At 37.1% G+C, this 20,660-nt stretch overlaps 1 protein-coding gene across 10 annotated transcripts in view; it reads left to right on the top strand.

Moving 5' to 3' along the window:
• The window catches only part of Stxbp5l (syntaxin binding protein 5L), a 240,657-nt gene that overhangs the window by 72,895 nt on the left and 147,102 nt on the right, over window positions 1-20,660 (top strand). For all 10 annotated transcript variants that reach the window (XR_013043728.1, XM_006975722.4, XM_042259281.2 and 7 more), the window contains exons 4-5: window positions 593-674; window positions 7,579-7,679. Coding sequence is in view for 9 of the 10 variants with exons in the window: in XM_006975722.4 (XP_006975784.1) it covers window positions 593-674; window positions 7,579-7,679 (183 nt within the window). In the remaining variant the exon portion in view is untranslated. The remainder of the gene's footprint in view (window positions 1-592; window positions 675-7,578; window positions 7,680-20,660) is intronic.

Raw genomic sequence — 20,660 nt, 5'->3', positions numbered from 1 at the left:
CTATTGGTTTTAAAATATGGTTAGAAGGGCTTTTTAATATACCAATATTGCTAACATATTTAAATATATTAAGTTGTTTTGCTGTGAGACTCTTTCTGTGTAGTCCTGGCTGCTGTAGAACTCACTATGTAGAGGAGGCTGTCCTGGAACTCATAGAGATCCTCCTATCTCTGCTTCCCAGTGCTGAGATCAAAGGCATGTGCCACCATGCCTGGCTAACACATTAAACATTTCATGATTTCATTTAGTGCACTGAAATCTTTCAATTGTTTGAACTTACTCTAGGGAAAGAAATGTTTAATCAGATAAATGTTAAAAGAAATGAGATGTGTCTGGATTCTCAACTCTTGTTTTACTTTAATGGGAAGGAAACTCCTTCCTTCTGATGCTTTACTATAATTCTTCTAATTGTTAGAATATTACTCACTTATGCTGTATAATTAAGTTTATGTAAAGTAAAATATTTAAGTTCCTTTTAAAAATAAGGACAATGAAGAATCAAAACATCAATTGCTAAATACGTCAGATTCTCCTTCCCTTCTTAATCTTTGTGCTAATTCAAATGGTAGACTCCTTGACTTTATTGTGTTAGACTTGGGAGGCCTGGTGTTGACTGTTACTGCCAGCATGAAAGTGGTGCAGCCGTCCTGCAGCTCCAGTTCCTCATCAATGAGGTAAGGTGTTTCTTTTTACTATTTCACACGCACAGAGTATTTTTGAATATTTGAAACACAAATATTCACACACCCACAGGGTATTACAGGTTGAATATTCCTTATCCAAAACAGTTGGGTCTAGAAAGTCTATCGATCTTGGATTTTAAATTTTGGAATATTTGCATATATATATTGAGATACCTTGGAGAAGGGACACAGATCTAAGCATTAAGTTCATTTATATTGTTTGTATACCTTATACACATTGTTTGATGGTAATTTTGTATATTTTTAAATGCTCTTGTATTTTGAATGTAACCATTGTAGATCAGTTATGGAATTTTCCCTTTGTGGAAAAGTTTAACTTTTGGAGCATTTAGGATTTTGTATATTTGGAATATGGATATTTAACCTGTAGTTGATATAATTATTTTTGATATTATGATTTTATATATTTAAAAATATATATGTATGCATTATTACTGAAATTCACATTTTTCATATTTCCTATATTAAATTTAGATTTTAAATTTAACATAGAAAATATTAAATTTAAAATCTAAATTTAATACTAAACTTAATAAGAAGGAAACATTTGATCTAGTGAAAGATCCTTTAATTGTGACTATGTATTATAATTTTAAAAATTGTTTAATATTTTCTAAACCATTAAGCTTTCTTTCTACTCACTCTCTTCCCCCTAATTTAAATATTTTGCTTTCATCTTCATTGAAAGTATATTCTTATTTACCAATAGCTTTTATATGTATAATCCATGCATCTTTTATTTGTATATATGCATTTTACATATTTTCATACACACTTGTTCATTTATGTGTGCATTTTATTTGTGTGTCCATAGGCAACATAGAGATTAGCTTTCTAAATTTTTAGAAACAGAATATGCATTTATAAAGCTAAGAAGGTTTGTAGTTATTACTTAGTTGAAGGCAACTTAGAGTCATCTGAACTCAGATTTTTTGAGTGACTCCTTCCATTGTGTACAGCTCTTTCATGTTAAAAGAACCAGTCAGTAGGACAACCAGTAATGATGATAATAGCAAATGTTGACTTTACTTGTCTCAGACTCTTCCAGAGGGCGATGATAACCCTTTTGCTGACCAGTCAAACATATTTCCTCTGGTAGGCACCCTTGTACAGGGTATCAGAGACAGGGAGGAAAATAGGAAAATAGCAAACATCAGTATGATAGCCAGTCATTCTGCTCTGAAGTGTCCTCTGTTCTCAGTTCTCATGATGCTCTGTAGTTCCTGGTAGAGGGACCTCAGCCTTCTGCCTTCTGCAGATATATTCTACTAGGCATGATTTGTTTACTGCGCTTTACTCTTAGTTTCTCAGAATTGTCTTTGAGGCCCTATGGTTGCTCTTGTGCTATATGAGGATATGTAACTAAGTAAATAAAGACAAGCTTCAATCTCCTTGCTTTGTTTTCATTGTTTATCATGAACTACCTGCTCCAATGCACCCCATAATAATTTCTGGATTTTTCCCTGATCTTCCAGTTCCTGACTCCATAGTTAGTGTTCCTTATTTGCAGGTTTACATTTTTTTTTTCAAATCTTCAGTAGTACTGATGGAAGGTTCACTTTGCTTCTGTAAAGGAACTGTAGATACTCTGCTTATGAACTTACTTTGATTTATATGTTTGGTGGTCCACTGATACTGTTACACCCTCGTCTTATCATAGACTTAATAATACTGATTTTCTTTGTAGATTAATCAGATGTCACACAGAAATATTATTCAGTTTATGCTGTTATTCACTTATTTATTTTTATTTTTAGGTTTTTAAAGACATGGTTTCTTTGTGTGTAGCTCTGGCTATCTTGGAACTTGCTCTGTAGACCAGACTGGCCTCAAACTCAAGAGATCGGCCTGCCTCTGCCTGCTGGTTGCTGGGATTAAAGGTGTGGGCTATCATCACCCAGCATGCTCTTCTATTTTATTTCTGTTGTCCTTGATATATTTTTTGTGTGTTGCAGAAAAGTATCTATTATAGATCATGTTTTTACCAATTTCATAACAATAAGCTCATGTTTCTATTGTTACCTTTTCCTAGGTGAATGCCTAGCTCTCTCAGAAATGAGATCATTATTCTGTACTAAGTTAAAAAGTTTTGCTGGGCGGTGGTGGCACACGCCTTTAATCCCAGCACTCGGGAGGCAGAGGCAGGTGGATCTCTGTGAGTTCAAGGCCAACCTGGGCTACCAAGTGAGTTCCAGGAAAGGCGCAAAGCTACACAGAGAAACCCTGTCTCGAAAAACCAAAAAAAAAAAAAAAAAAAAAAAGTTTTAGCTTTTCTCAGGGGAAGGACGGCAGTGGCAGTAGGTGGTAAGAAGGTGGTCTTGGTCTCAGCTCTTAGCTACTGCTCTCTGAACTCTGGGGCTTTTAACTCTGCATTCAGCTCTGTGTTTCTTATTTAATAAAACCATTCAGAATTACATCTACACATCCTATCAGATGGGTGTGGTTTGGACTTCAGTCCCAGCACTAGCAGGGCAACCTTGGATGGGCTATTTCATTTCTCTAAGCCTGTTGTGTTTTCTGGAAGTAGAGATAACACCAGCTGGCTACCGGAAGCCTTGAGAAATGAGATTGAACTCATGAGGCAATGCCAGGTACCAGAGACATCCCCAGGGAAAGTTATTAGAGTTAAAAACTCATGTTACCAAGCTGGCTTTCAGCTCTATGAGGACAACAGAATTGCCATTATTTATAGCTCATTGTCTTAAACATGGTTGTTATTCAATAAAGTCTTTGAAGCCAGGGGAAAAAAAAGTTTTAGTTCATTAAATGCTTTCAAGAAATACTAATAATTTTAGTTTGTATCTAGAGAGCATTTATGCATTTATAAACAACTCATACAAACAAATATAAAAATTCTCAAAGCATATATAAGGTAAAAGTTATTGCATGGTATAAAATAATTTATGAGTTAATGTTAAAGTATATATTAATGTATACCCTTTGGACATATATTTACATATATATGAATATGAAAATTATATAATTATTGAAAATATTCTGATTATAATTTGTTATAAAGATATTCTGTTATGAGATCCAAATTCCAGATATATGATATAAAGAGAAATATCATGGTGTACTTTGCTGGCTAGTCTTGTATTAACTTGACACAAGCTAGAGTTACCTGAAAGGAGAGAATTTCAATGCCTCCATATGATCCAGCTGTAGGGAATTTCTTAATTAGTGAATGATGGAGGAGGACCCAGCCCATTGTGGGTGGGGTAATCCCTGGACTGGTAGCCCTGGGTTCTATAAGAAAGTGGGTTATGCAAGCCATGGGAAGCAAGCCAGTAAGCAGCACCCCTCCATGGCTTCTGCATCAGCTCTAGCTTCCAGGTTGCTGTCCTGTTTGAGTTCCTGTCCTGACTTCCTTCAATGATGAGCAGTGCTGTGCAAGTGTAAGCCAAATAAACCCTTTTCTCCCCAGGTTTTCTGGGTCATGGTGTTCCATCACAGCAGTAGTAACTAACTAAGCCAAGTTGGTATCAGCATAGTGGGGTATTGCTGTGACAGACCTGATCATGTTTTGGGGAGGATTTGTGGAAGCACTTTGGAACTTTGGGCTACAAAATTCGTTGAGTGTTGAGAGCTCAGTGGGATGTTGTACAGGAGCTTGGAAGATAAGACTGTTGAGAGCAGTGCAGAAGATGGAGACCTGCCCTGTGAAGTTCTCAAGGGAAGTTTAAAGACTCTAGCAGGGCTGTTGGCTCTTTTGAATTTAGATTGTCATTCTGGCCAACTGGGGCTGAAGAGACTAGAACCATTGAAATGAAACCTTTACATTACTGGGACAGTTGATGGTGGTTAGCTGGAGCTGAGAAATTAGTGCTGATTAAAAAGAAACCAGTATCACTGAGGTGAAATCTTCTGGGAACTTTTTCCTCATTGTCAGAACACAGAAGCTGTGTTCCAGAGATGGCCAAGATTGTACCTCTCTCCAGCAGCTGAACTTGGTAGTGTAGGAGTCACCCAGGTGGTACTGGTTTTGAAGGCATCAAGGGGTCATGGAGAGCAGCCAAGACACTGTGAGAGACCAGAAGAGGCAATTACTGAAGGTGCAGTCTCAGTGGCAATTGAAAGCCCATGACTGAAGGGGTCATGCAGAGAAGCTGAGGCTTGGCACCGTAAAGCTAGCCTATGAGAGGCTATTGGTGATAGTGTAGCCCAGTTGCAGCAGATAGACCTCAGCATTTTGAGATATCAGTATCATGGGATGACCAGCAGCAGCAGTAGAGCCAGCTGGAGTCTAGAAGACAAGCTGAGTGTGCTGCAGAGGGTGGAACCAGAGAGTAACCGAAGCACTTTGGAAGAGTCCAGAAGATCATGAGTGGATCCCAGACAGTGGACAGCTGGAGTTTGGTTTTGCTTTAATTTGATTGTGACTGTGCCCTGGTTCTTCCCTCTGGAAGGAAGAAAGTATTTTACTTATTTTTGATTTTACTGGAGCCCAATTGAGAGACCTTGAATTTTAAAAGACTTTGGATTTTAGAAGAGATTGGCTACTATTAAAGGGACTGAAATTTTAATGTGTTTGAACTTGTAAAGACTGTAGGACTTTTAAAGTTATTTATGTTTTTAATGTGAGATCTTGGGGACAATTAGGAAAGAAAGAGCTGTGCCTTAATAGTGATGTGTTTGTGTTAAGTTGACAAGGGGTCAGTTGTGCTGGCTAGTTTTATGTCAACTTTGTACAAGTTAGAAGTTACCTGAAAGGAGGGAACCTCAATTGAGAAAATACTTCCCTAAGGTCCAGCTGTAAGGAATTTTTTAAATTAGTGATTGATGAGGGAGGGACCAGTCCATTGTGGGTGGTTCCATCCCTGGGTTGGTGGTCCCTGGTTCTATAAGAAAGCAGACTGAGCAAGTCATAGGAAGCAAGCCAGTGAGCAGCCCCCCCTCTGTGGTCTCTATATAGGTCCTGTCTCCAAGTTCCTGCCCTGTTTAAGTTCCTATCCCGACTTCCTTCGTGATGAGCAGTGCTGTGAAAGTATAAGCCAAATAAACCCTTTTCTCTCCAAGTTTCTTTGGTCATGGTATTTTATCACAGCAGTAATAACCCTAACTGAGACAGGTACAGAGCGTTTTTGGTTTAGGAACCATTTCAGAAAGACATTTAGAGTCTTCTTTCTCTTAATTTTTGGACCAGAAATAAAGTTGATAATTTTAAAATAAGTTTTTATATAGAATATAAAGGAGAATGTGTGTGTGTGTGTGTCTGAGGTTGTAAACTATGAAAGATTATTTGTAACAAAGTTGCTGGGGAAATATATGAAGCATTTTAGGTATCTCAAGACCAACATGTGTCTGCTAGGTAACTATTAGAGAACCCTTAGTACTCTCGGGTTCAGGTGTCATTTCACTGAGGAAGTTATTACTATAGTAAAAGTTTTGAATACTTAAGATGCCTTTTAGATGTCAGTGATATTGTGTGTGTGTGTAAAATTATATATGACACTTAGTTATCTGTACATATGCTTTCTGTTACTTCAATGGTAGAATATATTCTATTGTATTTGAGATAGAATTAATTTGTAACTGCTAGTATAAGACAAAAGATTTTAGTATTTTATAGTTGTACTTAATTAAAGGTGAAGAAATATTTTATTGTAGGTTTTTTAAATATCACAGGTAAAGCTTTTTAGACTGTAAGCAGCAGGTCAAATTATAAAATATATAATGTTAAGAAACCATAATTTTTAGATACAAAGAAAATAGTTTCAAAGGATAAACTTTTATGATCTATATTTGATTGATAAAGCTGGGTTGGGTATTGGCTTCTCTGTTTATGTGAATAGTTGAAACAAAACTCTTAAACTCTATTTTCTTAAAGGAAATAAAAGAAACCCCCTTTAATGGTCACAATGATGTTGTCCTAGTTTTCTTTTAGCTGCTGTGAGAAATACCCTGAGCAAAAGCAACTTGGAGGGGAATTATTCAATTTCATCTAACAGGTTGTAGTCCATTATTGAGGGATGTCAGAGCAGGAACTCCAGCAGGGCAGTAACTTGAAGCAGAATCCATGGAGGAATGCTATTGACTAGCTTGCTTCCTCTGGCTCATGCTTAGCCAGATTTCTTTCTTTCTTTCCTTAAAGAAAGTTTTTTTATTCATTGTATGTACCAACCACAAATCCTGCTCTCACCCCTCCTCCTCCCTACCACCCTCCACCTCACTTCCTCCAAAAGAGTAAGGGCTCCAATGCAGAGTCAGCAAAGCCTAATACATTCAGTTTAGGCAGAATCAAGCCCCTCCCCACTGCATCAAGGCTGAGCAAGGTGTCCCATCACAGGTAATGGGCTCCATAAAGCCAGCTCATGCACCAGGAATAGATCCTGATCCCTCTAGCAGGAGCCTGTCAAACAGACCAAACCACACAACTATATTCGGTATGCAGAGGGCCTAGTCCAGTCCCATGCAGGCTCCACAGCTGTCAGTCTAAATTTCATGAGTTTTTATATAACCTGTGATCACCTGCCTAAGGGTGGGCACTGCTTATAGTTTTCTGGGCCCTCCTACATCTATTAGTAATCAAGAAATATATCACAGACATTCCACAGGTGGATCTGATGGAGTCTTCCACCCAAGTGACTCTAGCTTGTATCAAGTTGATAATGAAATCTAACCAGTATAGATGGTATATTGATTATTCTTCTCTAGCAGTAAAGGGGTATTTCTGAACAAGTCATCCAGAACATCCATATGTAGTAAGTCACTTGCCTCTCCAACTCAGCATTCTTAAACTTTCATGCTGTAATTTCCTTCTTTTTTTTAGGTTACATAAACACATATCTATTCAAGCAATGTTAAATCTGTAAATTTATTGTTTCTGTTGTCCTATTAGGTAAGCAGAATACTTTGTTCTCTTTTGTTACAGGGTGCTTTGGTTAGTGCAAGTTCAGATGATACACTTCATTTGTGGAATCTGAGACAGAAAAGGCCAGCCATTCTTCATTCCCTTAAGTTTAACAGAGAACGGTAAGAGCATTTGTGAATTACTGTTATGTATGACAGAACTGTTTCTCAAGAAACTTTTATGCTAGCTTGACAAGCTTTTTCTTTTATAAATCTATGCTATAGCCTGATTTTTTTCATAGAAAGTGAATAATTGGGATAGGTTCAGCCACTTATGAAAATGTGAAAAGCCTAAACTTTTTGTTCTCTAAGTTACCGAACATCACTTCAGCAATTGTATTTTCTTTTCCCTGGGCTATGGCAATGAAAACTTAGATCTAAGATTTAAAACTCAAGTAAAAACAAATTATTTCCCATATTTTTATTATTTTATATATCTCCAGTATTCCAACCCTGACCCTCTTGTCAAAATACTTTTTAGCAGTAATGTCAGTTCTAATTAAATGCTGAATTTTAGCATTGCCAAAGATGGTACTTTGATCAAAATTCAGTTCCCCTTATTTTAGAATGATCACAGCCAGGGGTTTATTTGAATGCAAACAGTAGAAGTTATTTCATTTGTAATAAATTGTATGACATTATAATATTTCCAGTGTTGGATTCACTTAGACCTAGACATATGCACATCCACTTAACTAATAGTCATCCGTGATCGAGTAAACACCGAGCTGTACCTTAACTAGGTACAATAGTCTATCTACTACTTGGGAAGCAACCAGACTTCTTAGAGGAAGTGGAAAAGCACATTTGATGTTAATGATAGGAAGAGAAGCCTTTGAGAAGTAACTTGATACAGACTGACACCATTCAAACCAAGGTAAACACTGGAGGAAAGCAGTTTCCACCTAGAGCACAACATGGTGCTTATTTTATAAAAGAAATTGTTTTCATGAATACTGCAAAGGAACAATGGGCCAGACAGTACCAAGAGCATGGTATGCTATCTTAATTTAAATATAAAATAAGTAGTGCAGTAGAAATGTAAGGAAAACTATAAGATCAGTTCAGAGGTGCTATACTGCTATACCACTAAAGCTATCACCTATCCAGACTTATGCTGTTCATCTCTATCTGGTCATAAGATTTCCTTGAGGAAGGGAAGCTGGGGGATGATTCAGTTGGTCAGTGCCTGCTGTGCAAGCATGAGGACCTGAGTTTGGATGCCCAGTATCCCTGCCAAAGCTGGACCCTTGCGGGGTTGGGGTGGTGGGTTGGGTGTGGAGACAGGCAGATGCCTGGAGCTCATTGGCCAGCCAGCCTAGCAAATCTGTGAGCTTCAGGTTCAATGAGAGAGGGTCTGTCTCGAGGGGGGAAAAGAGCTACTGTGATAAAGGAAGAAACCTGCTAAGAACCTCTGACCTCAAAACACATCCATATGTACATGCACGCCATGTGCACACATGCATGTATGACACACACACAAGATCTTTTCTTCTCCATCGCTTTGAGTAAACCTGACTATTCACTTTTGTACTGATGGACAAAGTGCATTGTTCATTTTTTGTTTTCTCACTACTCATACTTTAAAAGGAATATTATGGTCCCCTTTATAACTCTCTTAAAAGGAAGAAATGTTGATGATCATGTTTTCCAGTTATAATTTTATTATCTCAGTTGAAGTGAGTTACTTGGTTAGCAACACTAGGAGCAAGCCAACAGGTCTGGTGCAAGTTTATATCCTAGGAACTCTGAAAACCATTTTGTTTTAAATGATTTAACATTTTTAATTTTTAAATTCTATATGTATGAGTGTTTTATTTCCATGAATGTCTACATACCATGTGCATGCCTGATGCCAATTGAGGCTAGAAGAGGGTGTTAGATTCCCTGGATTAGAGTTACAGATAGTTGTGATCCACCATGTAGGTGCTGGAAATCAAACCTGGATCCTCTGGAAGAGCAGCCAGTGCTCCTTACTATTGAACCATCTCTCTAGCCTCACACTCTTTTGTTTCAGTACTTACAAAATATATAATATTTATTTTGAAAAATTGTATATGTGCCATCATGTGACTTAAGTATGATTATATCTCCTGATTCTTGAGTTCCTTTCAAATACACCTTAGAATAAAACATCTCTTTGGTAATGTGAGCCAAACAATGAATAAAACATTCCCATTTTAATTATATTAACAATTCTTGCTATCATTGGTCATAAATTTTTGTAATGTTAGAGAAAACAGAGTGTTTGACACTTTTGTAGATGGAATTCAATATATAAACTGTGATTTATAGACCTTAAATCATTTGAACCTAATATGTCAGTTCACATTTTCTGTCTATGGTATTCTACCTGTTAATATAGCCAAAATATTTCCAAGGAATATTAACTAAAATAAAGGGAAGGGATATTTTGCTAACAATTCTATAACTAAAAAGGTTCTAGAAAACTCGATTGCCTTACTAGAACAATTTGAAATGATTTTTTAATTTCTTGAATAATATGTTTTCTTTGTTTGATGTTTAAAATATACAAGGTTTCATATACCAAAGAATATTATTTCTCCTACATGACATAGTAAATTTCCAGCTCTTATGTATTTTATTTTTGTTCCCATGCCATCTTTCAAACCTTCCTTTCCCCACTGTATCCCTTTGTCCCCAACATTTCCCTTTTCTATTTTGTTCTCTTGTCTTTTCCAGCCCCATCCATTAAAATCATTCCTACAATCACATGGTTCCCTTTCTAGTTTCCTGGCCTTTACCTATATTTATTTCCACCTAGATGTATATATTCAACAGTTAGAGGCTAGGATTTGCGTATGGGAGAAAACCTCTCTGAAGGCTTTGTTCTCTGAGTCCATTCCTGATGTTCCCATCCTCTCCTATAATCAAGTTCCAGCATCCTTCCTCATTACCAGTGGCTCTCCAGAAAATTCCAGCACCATACTAGTTCTGTTGAGGAGTTTAACTTCTTGTACTGAAGCTCTGTGATGTTCTCTGCTCATCCAGCAATATAGATGGCTGTTATTGGATTACCCAGCCTCTGCTGTATAAACCGATTCAACAGACCCTTTAACACATGCTCACATGTATCTGCATGTGTGTATATTATATTGCTTCTGTTCTCCTGGAACATATGTGTGGCTCTCAGAGCCTCTCATTGAAGGCTTCACAAGGAAAGTATCCACTTCAGTCTTATTTTGCTGCTGGCAACATTTGGATATCTTGAAAATTGATGGAGGGCCTTAGAGTCTTACTGGATGTTGGTTAAAAAAACTATGTTCTTTTTGCCATATGGCTGTTGTGTGAGAGACTTTTCTTGGGGAGACACAGCACACATATATCTACTCAACCCCGATAGAAAACCATGACAGATAAACTGGCAGTTGCACCCAAATCCAACCTGGCTTTAACAGGATTATAGGGAAGGGTTATGTATAGGAGCAGAGATGACTCAAAAGAGCAGCTGCCTCCCAAAAAGCCCACCCAGAAGAGCATAGCTGGAGACTGGATGAAAGCTGCATTCCTGCAGCTCTCTGCACACCTTACAAGCAGTTCAGCCCATCCAGGAAACTGCTCTATAGCTCAGCTGATTGAGACTCCTCTCCCAGTAGCTAGTCTCTTCCTCCATCAGCTTTCCCCCTGTTTCTATAACTCCAGAGTGAAACTGTCCTGAATCTTGAAAGTTTCTGCTTTACAAGAAGTGTGGTTTGTTTTTATCCCAAATCCAATGAGTCTCCCCTTCTCTCCTGGAGGAAGTGCTTTAATTCAGAGGAAATTGCTATACAACAATGACCCTCTCTAACAGGTCAGCTGATTGCAGGGTAACTTTCTTCTAAAAACCAGTAAGATACCAAGAGAATATTTCTAGAAGGTAGAGGTCATAGTCATATGTAACTGTAGCATGAATCTTAAAGGGTCTTATTAATAAAAACAAACCCAGAGCCAGGTATTGGGATGAATGCTGGAAGATCAGAGAAGTAGAACAAGCCACAGCTTCCTCACCTTGCCAATTCCTCAGCTGATCCTGTTTCCTCAGGCTGGAAGCCTGTGTGTCCTCATCCAGAATGAATCCCAGCTGAACTGTTGCTCAAAAGCCTAAAAGCTTAATCTGGCTAGTTGCTGGTCCTCATGCCTTATATACCTTTCTGCTTTCTGCCATCAGTTCCTGGGATTAAAGGCGTGAGTCACCATGCCTAGCTGTTTCCACACCATTCTTACCTAATGCATTTTCAGTGTTCATCATATATCTTCCAAAAACTTAATGTCATGTTTGGGGATTAGAAGTATCTATGCTTTGTAAACTTTCTGCTCTCACTGTCCTGAATTTTTAAAATAATTTTATCTTTGCATTTGACTTTTGTAAGTGGTCTAGTATAACAGTAGAATGTATTCATAAATAGGAATGTGACAATATGAAACTCCACTGTGTTTTGTTGTGTTATTCACATATAGTGTTGCGATATTTGTGATTCTAAGGTAATCACAGTGTTTATTTTTAAATAAGCACAAGGCAATGTATCAGGTCTATAATAGAGAAAACAGACAGCCCTAAAGGGCCTGTGGTGGTTAGTCTTATGTCAGTTTTGACACGAGCTAGAATCATTTGGGAAGAAGGATTCTCAGTCGAGAAAATACCTCCATAAGATCAGGCTGTAGGCAGGCACACAGTGCATTTTCTTAATTAGTAATTGATATGGGAAGGCTCAGCCCATTGTGAGTGATGCAACTCCTGGTCTGGTGGTCCTAGATTCTATAAGAAAGTAGGCTAAGCAAGGCGTGAAGAGCAAGCCAGTAAGCAGCACTTCTTCAATGGCCTCTGAGTCAGTTCCTGACTCCTGGTTCTTCCCTTGGATTTCTTGCCCCAATTTTCCTGGATGATGAACTTAAAGCTGTAAGATAAAATAAACGCTTCCCTCTCCAAGTTGATTTTGGTTATGGTGTTATGTCACAGCAATAGAAATCCTAACTTAGACAGGGCCATAGTTTTCATACAGACTACGGTTTGCTTCAAGTAAAAAAAAAAATGATGGCAGTGACATTCTAAGAGTTACCCTGTCTTACTGCCTTTTGTTCACGTTCATTTCCTCTATCTGATGATGATAATTATAATCACCTAACTTATCATAATGACACAGAAAAGTTATAGAGCAACCACAGTTTGCTTTTCTTCCAAGTCTTCCCTGCACACCAGGAAGCCAAATGTAGACAGTAATGATGGCGTGCGAGCAAGTGAAAGAAAAGTACATTCTAGCTTGTGAAATGCTTGTGCTTTGATGAGAATTTTATATATATATATGGGCTATAAAATATAAATTATTTCAATAACTAAGCATGTGGGTTATGTATATCATTTTGTTTGAATTTGAAACTGCTGGCACACAATGTAAAATGAGTGTTAATTCATTTTGAGATATAAATTTTTAATTTTTCTTTAGAAAAACAAGGATGAAAAGTCAAGAGAGAAACTCTAATGAAAAAGTTTTATATTTTATTATTAATTTTCTTTGTTTTTAAATAAAATGCCCTATAGTTGTATTTTATACTTGGCCTTACAATTTATGAACCAGTCTTAGTTCTAGGAATTTGTTTTGTAGGCTTCTTGGACTTATATACTTAAAAAAGCATATTATCTGAAAATGGGGAAAAATATATAATTTAAAATTATAAGACTGTTATTATTAAACCGTCTTTTCTTGTCTTACCAAACTGTCTAGATAATGCTACATGTGAATGGTAAGAATGGGTTGCCTTGCTTTTTTCTGTCTTAGGTGAAAAAACTAATTCACTCTTTTACCACTGAAAACTGGAAAGAATCTGAAAGTCATCCACTGAAAGAGTTGTCTTTTTAAATATAAGATCACGTGTAAAATATTTTATTATTATTTATTTTACATCCCGACCACAGTGTCCTCTCCCTCCTCTTCTCCCACTCCCCCACCCCCACTCCATCCACTCCTCCCCTCTTCTATTCAGGAAAGAGCAGGCCTCCCATGGATGTGGACAAAGCATGGCATATCAAGTTGTAGTAAGACTAAGCACCTTGCCTTGTATTAAGGCTGGGCAAGGCAACCCAGTATGAGGAACAGGGTTCCAAAATCCAGAAAAAGAGTCAGAGAGCCCTGCTTCCACTGTTAGAGTCTCACCAGAAGAGCAAGCCACACAACTGTCACATAATATGTAGAGGGCCTAGGCCAGTCCCATACAGGCTCCCTGGTTGTCTATTCAGAATCTGTGACAGAGGCAGGCGGATCTCTGTGAGTTCAAGGCCAGCCTGGTCTACAGAGCGAGATCCAGGAAAGGCGCAAAGCTACACAGAGAAACTCTGTCTCAAAAAAACAAAAAAACAAAAAAACAAACAAACAAAAAAACCAAACCATGAAGTAGTTATCATGTTAATTAATCTTATGTGTGCTGATCCTTATTTTTAGTATATTTTTAGCAATGTAAATTGAAAATGCATAACATTTTGATCTTATATTTCTTACTTGTCCCAAGAAGTAATATACTAAAAAATAGGATAAATATGCCATAATTTTCATGAAAAAAGTAAACTATTTAAAGTAGTTTTCTTAATAATTTCAGCTAATAAATTTGTATGAAACTACATAGCCAAATAAAAATAGAAAAATTAATGATTAGATCCTAAACTGTGTCATGCATAGCTAATGTGGCCATATCTCCTTTTAGGGATAAAACTTTGTTGGAATATAGTTCTGCTTGTTAATGTGTGTGTTGTCTGTGGCTATTTTTGTACTACTGTGTAAAGGTTGAGTAGTTGTAATACAAACTGTGTGGTATTTAAAGCCCAAAATATTTATTATATTTTAACGCTTTACAGAATATGTTTGCCGTCTCTAACTTGGGTTATTAGTAAGTCACTTTAATAGTTGCAGAAATTTGACTTAGTTTGTGTTATGTTAGATGGTTCCCCAAACAATGGCAAGTGATTGAGTGAGGTTTTTATTGACAAATTAGTTGGCTGATAGTCCACTAAGACTATGATAGGAATTTAGCTGAATATTCATTCATTTTTAATTTGGTCTTTTGTATAATAGTTCTACCTAGTATAGTTAGATAGTATAGTATATATAGTATAGTATAGATAAATCATGAGATTGTTTTACTTAAGGAAAGTTTTCTTTTTTTTTTTTTCTTTTTTTTTGGTTTTTTGAGACAGGGTTTCTCTGTGTAGCTTTGCGCCTTTCCTGGAACTCACTTGGTAGCCCAGGCTGGCCTCGAACTCACAGAGATCCACCTGGCTCTGCCTCCCGAGTGCTGGGATTAAAGGCGCGTGCCACCACCGCCCGGCAAGTTTTCTTTTTTTATAGGTTAAATTTTCCACTAAAATTCCTGCCTATCAGTATTTGGGCTTCAGATACTACAGGGACACTATCACTTCTTTTCTGACTGTTGTTTTTTAGTTATTGTCATTATCATCCTCAGTGCTCTTTCTCCTGCTTCCCTCTTCCTCATTTCATCTCTGTCATCATAACAGTAATTTCAGCTCTTCTCCTGAAAGTTGAAGGGAAACTAAGCAGTCATCATTTGACCACAAAAAAGGGTTCTTCCAATCTTTTCTGTAGATGGTCTGATAAAGCTTGCCATATAAATCTGAACATGGTTGAGACGCAGTTGATGCTTCCTTTGTAAAATGCAGTTTGTAATTTAGAAAGTCTGGAGTGAGGCATCACTGTATAAGTTTGTGATGCATGTTTACATAGTCTTTGATGCTGCTGGTCAGTCATCTTACATGAATAGCAAGGACTGAAGATGTTTTTTAAAAATGAAATAAAAGTTCAGGTTATTATGCACCTGATATTATTACTACCATTCATACCTAATGAATCATAACTTCTGTGCCTAGAATCTTAGAACACACACTAAAATTAGGTGTTTATTACCTCAAAGACTTAAAATATTTAAAATATTGGCATAATTTAGTGAATGTACATCAAAATCTTTCCCAAATTGTTTTAAAATATTATTAGTAGATATTGTCTCAGAAATACTGGACACCATTTCTGGTGTTGTTTTCCACCTGCAGCTCAATATACACTTGATTCAGCATATCTGAGTTAGGTAGTGCAATTACAAATATTTTACAAGAGGCTAAGTAAGGTCTTAGTTGCATTATGACCAGAGTCATTATGCCTGAAATTCAAGAATTTACTGGCATCTACATGAGAAATAGCCCCAGTTAAATATTGGAACTTGTTGGAAAGAAGACCTTCAAATTCAAACTCTCCCAATGAATTTCTTTTTATCTATCTATCTATCTATCTATCTATCTATCTATCTATCTATCTATCTATCTATCCATCCATCTTACAGGGTCTCTCTACATAGCCAGGCTAGCCTTGAACTCACAGATCCACCTGCCTCTGCCTCTTAAGTGCTTCAATTAAAGGCATATAGCACTATACCTTGCTCCAGTGAATCTCTTATAGAACAATGATTTAGTACCATTTTCTTTTAAAAATAGTTTTGGGTTATGAATTATGACACTCTTTCTTAAACTGAAGACTATGGTCATAGTCTGGGGTTGTGAATTTTCCCTAGTAACTTTTACTTGGAATGTTTTTATTTTTACTCTAAATTAATACTAACATCCTAAATAATTTGAACAGATTATATTATAAAAAATGCTGCTATGTAGGTTCAGTTCATAAAGTTGGATTTGTATTTATGATTATGTTAGTACCAAATAGTTTGATTTTGTTATGGATTACTAACATATCAGAAGTGTACTATTCATGTGTTAGACATTTTGTAACACACAAGCACCTCAGGGAACAAAGGAGTAAAGATTGATTTAGGCTCCTGGTTTCAGATGTTTCAGTCCATGATCACCTGACTGTTTCTGCACCATGGGGAGGCAAAACATCATGGCACAAGGATGTAGAAGAGCAAACTGGTGCATCTCATAGAAGCCAGGAAACAGAGAGAGTAATGACTAAGACAACAGGCCTTTTCTCTTCTCTTCTATTTTATCCACACCCCCAGCTATAGGAAAGTGACATTCATATTTAGGGCAGGAACTTCCTCTGTGCTTAATAATTTTGTGAAAATCTGAACAGATACACAACATCAGGTCCAAAGATATAGCTCAATGGTAGAGCACTTACCTAGAATGTATTTGATGCTCAACACTATTTAAAAAAATCTAACCATCATAAAAATCATTAAAAATTCATTCACATCAAATTATTGTTAAAATAAGATATAATGTGCCATGGGACAGTTTAAAGCAGTTCAGATTGATATAAGTGGTGAAAAAAATACAAAGTACAAACACACCAAACTTGAAAGAACTTGGCATCAAACCCATATTTATATTGTCATGTTTAAAATTCAAATATCACATAAATTACAGAATTAATAAATTGAGTCCTAGGTGAGGATCAGGAAATAACTTTGAAAATATATCAAAATAAAAAATAAAATATTTAGGTGTGAAAATGCTTATTTTGTATATTGACCTTTAATAGTCAATAGAACTTTCATTTCTTTAATTTTCCTTACTCTCCAATAAGCCTCTTCTTCTTTTGAAATTTTTATAAACATTAACACACTTTGCTTTTATTTTTCTTATGTATTTGTTTTTATCTCTCATAACATATGTATCAGATGAAAAGGATGGTGGTGGTAGCGGTGTGTGTGTGTGTGTGTGTGTGTGTGTGTGTGTGTGTGTGATAATACTAGTTTTTATTTTATTTTATAATTTAATTTAATTTTACATATCAGCCATTGATTCCCTTGTTCTTCCCTCTACTGCTCCCCTCCTTTTCCCCACAGCCCACCCCCCATTCCTATCTCCTCCAGGGCAAAGACACCCCTGGGGATTGAGTTCAACCTGTCCAGGCAGGTCCAGTCCTCTCCTCCCAGGCTGAGCCAAGTGTCCCTGTATAAGCCCCAGGTTCCAAACAGCCAGCTCATGCACTGAGGACAGGACCTGGTCCCACTCCCTGGATGCCTCCCAAAAAGATCAAGCTAATCAACTGTCTCACTTATCCAGAGGGCCTGATCCAGTTGGGGGCTCCTCAGCTATTGGTTCATAGTTCATGTGTTTTCATTTGTTTGGCTATTTGTCCCTGTGCTTTTTCCAATCTTGGTCTCAATAATTCTTGCTCATACAAACCCTCCTCTTTCTCGTCAATTGGACTCCTGGAGCTCCTGGGGCCTGGCGGTGGATCTCTGCATCCAGATTCCTCAGTCATTGGATGAGGTTTCTAGCATGACAATTAGGGTATTTGGCCATCCTATCACCAGAGTAGGTTAGTTCGGGCTGTTTCTCGACCATTGCCAGTAGTCTATTGTGGAGGTATCTTTGTGGATTTCTGTGGACCTCTCTAGCACTTTGCTTCTTCCTATTCTCATGTGGTCTTCATTTATCATGGTCTCTTATTCCTTCTTCTCCCTTCCTGTTCTTGATCCAGCTAGGATCTCCTGCTCCCCTAAGCTCTCTTTTCCTAGATCCTTGCCCTTCATTACCCCCACTCACGTCCATGTTGTTCATGTAGATCTCATCCATTTCTCTGTCATTGGGCAATCCCCGTGTCTTTCTTGGGGTCCTGTTTTCTAGGTAGTCTCCCTGGAGTTGTGAGTAGCAATCCAGTCATCTTTGCTTTACATCTAGTATCCTCCTATGAGTGAGTACATACCATGTTTGTCTTTCTGAGTCTAGGTTACCTCACTCAGGATGATTTTTTCTAGATCCATCCATTTGCCTGCAAACCTCATGCTGTCATTGTTTTTCTCTGCTGAGTAGTATTCCATTGTGTATATCTACCACATTTTATTTATCCATTCTGATAGAAGAGAAAGTAGGAAGTAGTCTTGAACTCACTGTCATAGGAGATCACTTCCTAAATATAACACCAGTAGCACAGACACTGAGAGAAACAATCAATCAATGGGAGCTCTTGAAACTGAGAAACTTTTGTAGAGCAAAAAATATGGTCAACAAGGCAAAGCGACAGCCTACAGAATGGGAAAAGGTCTTCACCAACCCCACATCTGACAGAGGACTGATATCCAGAATATATAAAGAACTCAAGAAATTAGACATCAAAATGCCCAACAGTCCAATTAAGAAATGGGCTATAGAACTAAACAGAGAATTCTCAACAAAGGAGGAAACTCAAATGGCTGAAAGACATTTAAGGAATTACTCAGCATCCCTAACTATCAGGGAAATGCAAATCAAAACAACTCTGAGATACCATCTTACGCCAGTCAGAATGGCTAAGATCAAAAATACTGAAGACAGCTTATGCTGGAGACGATGTGGAGCTAGGGGCATTCTCCTCCACGGGTGGTGGGAATGCAAGCTCGTACAAACACTTGGGAAATCAATATGGTGCTTTCTTAGAAAATTTGGAATCACTCTCCCCCCAAGACCCAGCTATACCACTCTTGGGCATATACCCAAGGAATGCTCAATCATACCACAAGGGCACTTGCTCAGCTATGTTTGTATCAGCATTGTTTGTAATAGCCCTTCAATTGAAGAATACTAGTTTTTATAAAGTCTCAGTGAAGCTGAATAGATAAGTGGATGGAAAGCTAAGAATGTCTTACATGCTTTGTGATATTTAATAGGGGCATGGGAACAAGATTATTTTTCCAAGGCTTATATATAACAGATTAAAATTATTTGCATATCAGATGGTGATAATCAAAATGAGTTAGAAATGAAGACTTAACCAATAAAAATTAAGTTGTATAAAGTTATCAATTAATAGGATTATCAAGTACACATAACAAGTATAATCACACCCTTTGTCCATGTCATTCATCTTAAGTAAGTCACACTGTTTTATTCAGATAAAGTTTGGAAATCTTGAATGGTTATTATAAGCCTGTACAACAGATGAATGATGGGTAGTACATGAGACTTTGTCTAGTTTCTCTTTACTTACTCATTAAAGAGTTACTTCCAAGGCTAGTTCTTCTTCTGTTGGGATTTTCTTTCTGTATTTCATTCTTCCTGTTCTAGAAGGTTAGTTTGCATTGGAATTGTACCCCCGCTTCAGGTTTCATTACTGAACCTAGTAGTTCTTCGATTTTATGTGCTAAATGCCCAGATGACTGTAATATTCAGGTTTCCTCATGTCCTGTTTAAAGCTCTGAGATTTTATTACTCTGTCTCCCTGTGATTTAGAAGACCTCCCTGTGATCTTATATCTTCTTTAAAATGAGTTTCTATTTCCATTAAAGGTTAAATTGATCATTCATTGCCTAGAAACATGACCATCAAGTTATTTCCTGTGTAATATTAGTAAATATCCTTTGGAGACAGCAATTCTAGACTTCATGTTTTAGTCAACGATTTCCAGTATCATGTAGGTTACTCATTAATTAGAAAATTAACTTTGCACTGGCTATATCATAGCAGGTTTCTAGTGTTATTAATATCATATTCCTAGAGTTTTCTTCAGGATAGATAACATTTGGTTTAGAGAGCTAGGATATTGAAACATCAGTATGACAGGCTGGGAATATGCAATTGACACACTGGCTGTTCACTGTTGATTTTTGTGTAAAATTGCACTCATAAGTTTCACTCTTACATGTTTTCTACAATGGAATTTACCTTTCACATTCTCTTTAAAGCTTATCTGTTTGCCTAATGTCAAAATTTTGTTCAGCTCTTCTAATAGTTTACTAGATAGTCTTTCAGGTAAACTCCAGAAAATATTTGATGCAATAACATGTTCTGGAAAGAGATTATCTGCAAATTTATTGTCTTTTAATAGTGTCTAGAAGAGTACAATGAATCCAAATTGGAGACAGTAATTACAGTGTTAATAGATGAGTCATTACACTTCACATTACATATGTAGTAGTCCTTATGGCTCTAGCCATGGAACAGTTCTCAGGGCTAACCAGGAAGCCCATTATGAAGATGAATAGAATAATGAAACTAAAGGAAGTCCGTAAGCATTGGCACATGTCTGTGATTCCAGCAGGCCTACAGTTAGATGGGAGGTAGAGAAAAGAGAAAGCCCCCACAGGGCAACTAGCCTGAAGTATGCAGCACTGTGGAAGGTGAGAGAAACTCTGCCTTAAACAAGGTGGAAAGAGTGCACCAATACC

This window comes from Peromyscus maniculatus, chromosome 12 (assembly GCF_049852395.1).
Source record: "Peromyscus maniculatus bairdii isolate BWxNUB_F1_BW_parent chromosome 12, HU_Pman_BW_mat_3.1, whole genome shotgun sequence".
In the NCBI taxonomy this organism is placed as follows: Eukaryota; Metazoa; Chordata; class Mammalia; order Rodentia; family Cricetidae; genus Peromyscus; species Peromyscus maniculatus.
Note: the sequence above shows the minus strand (reverse complement) of the source record. Positions and strands in the feature narration are given on the sequence as shown.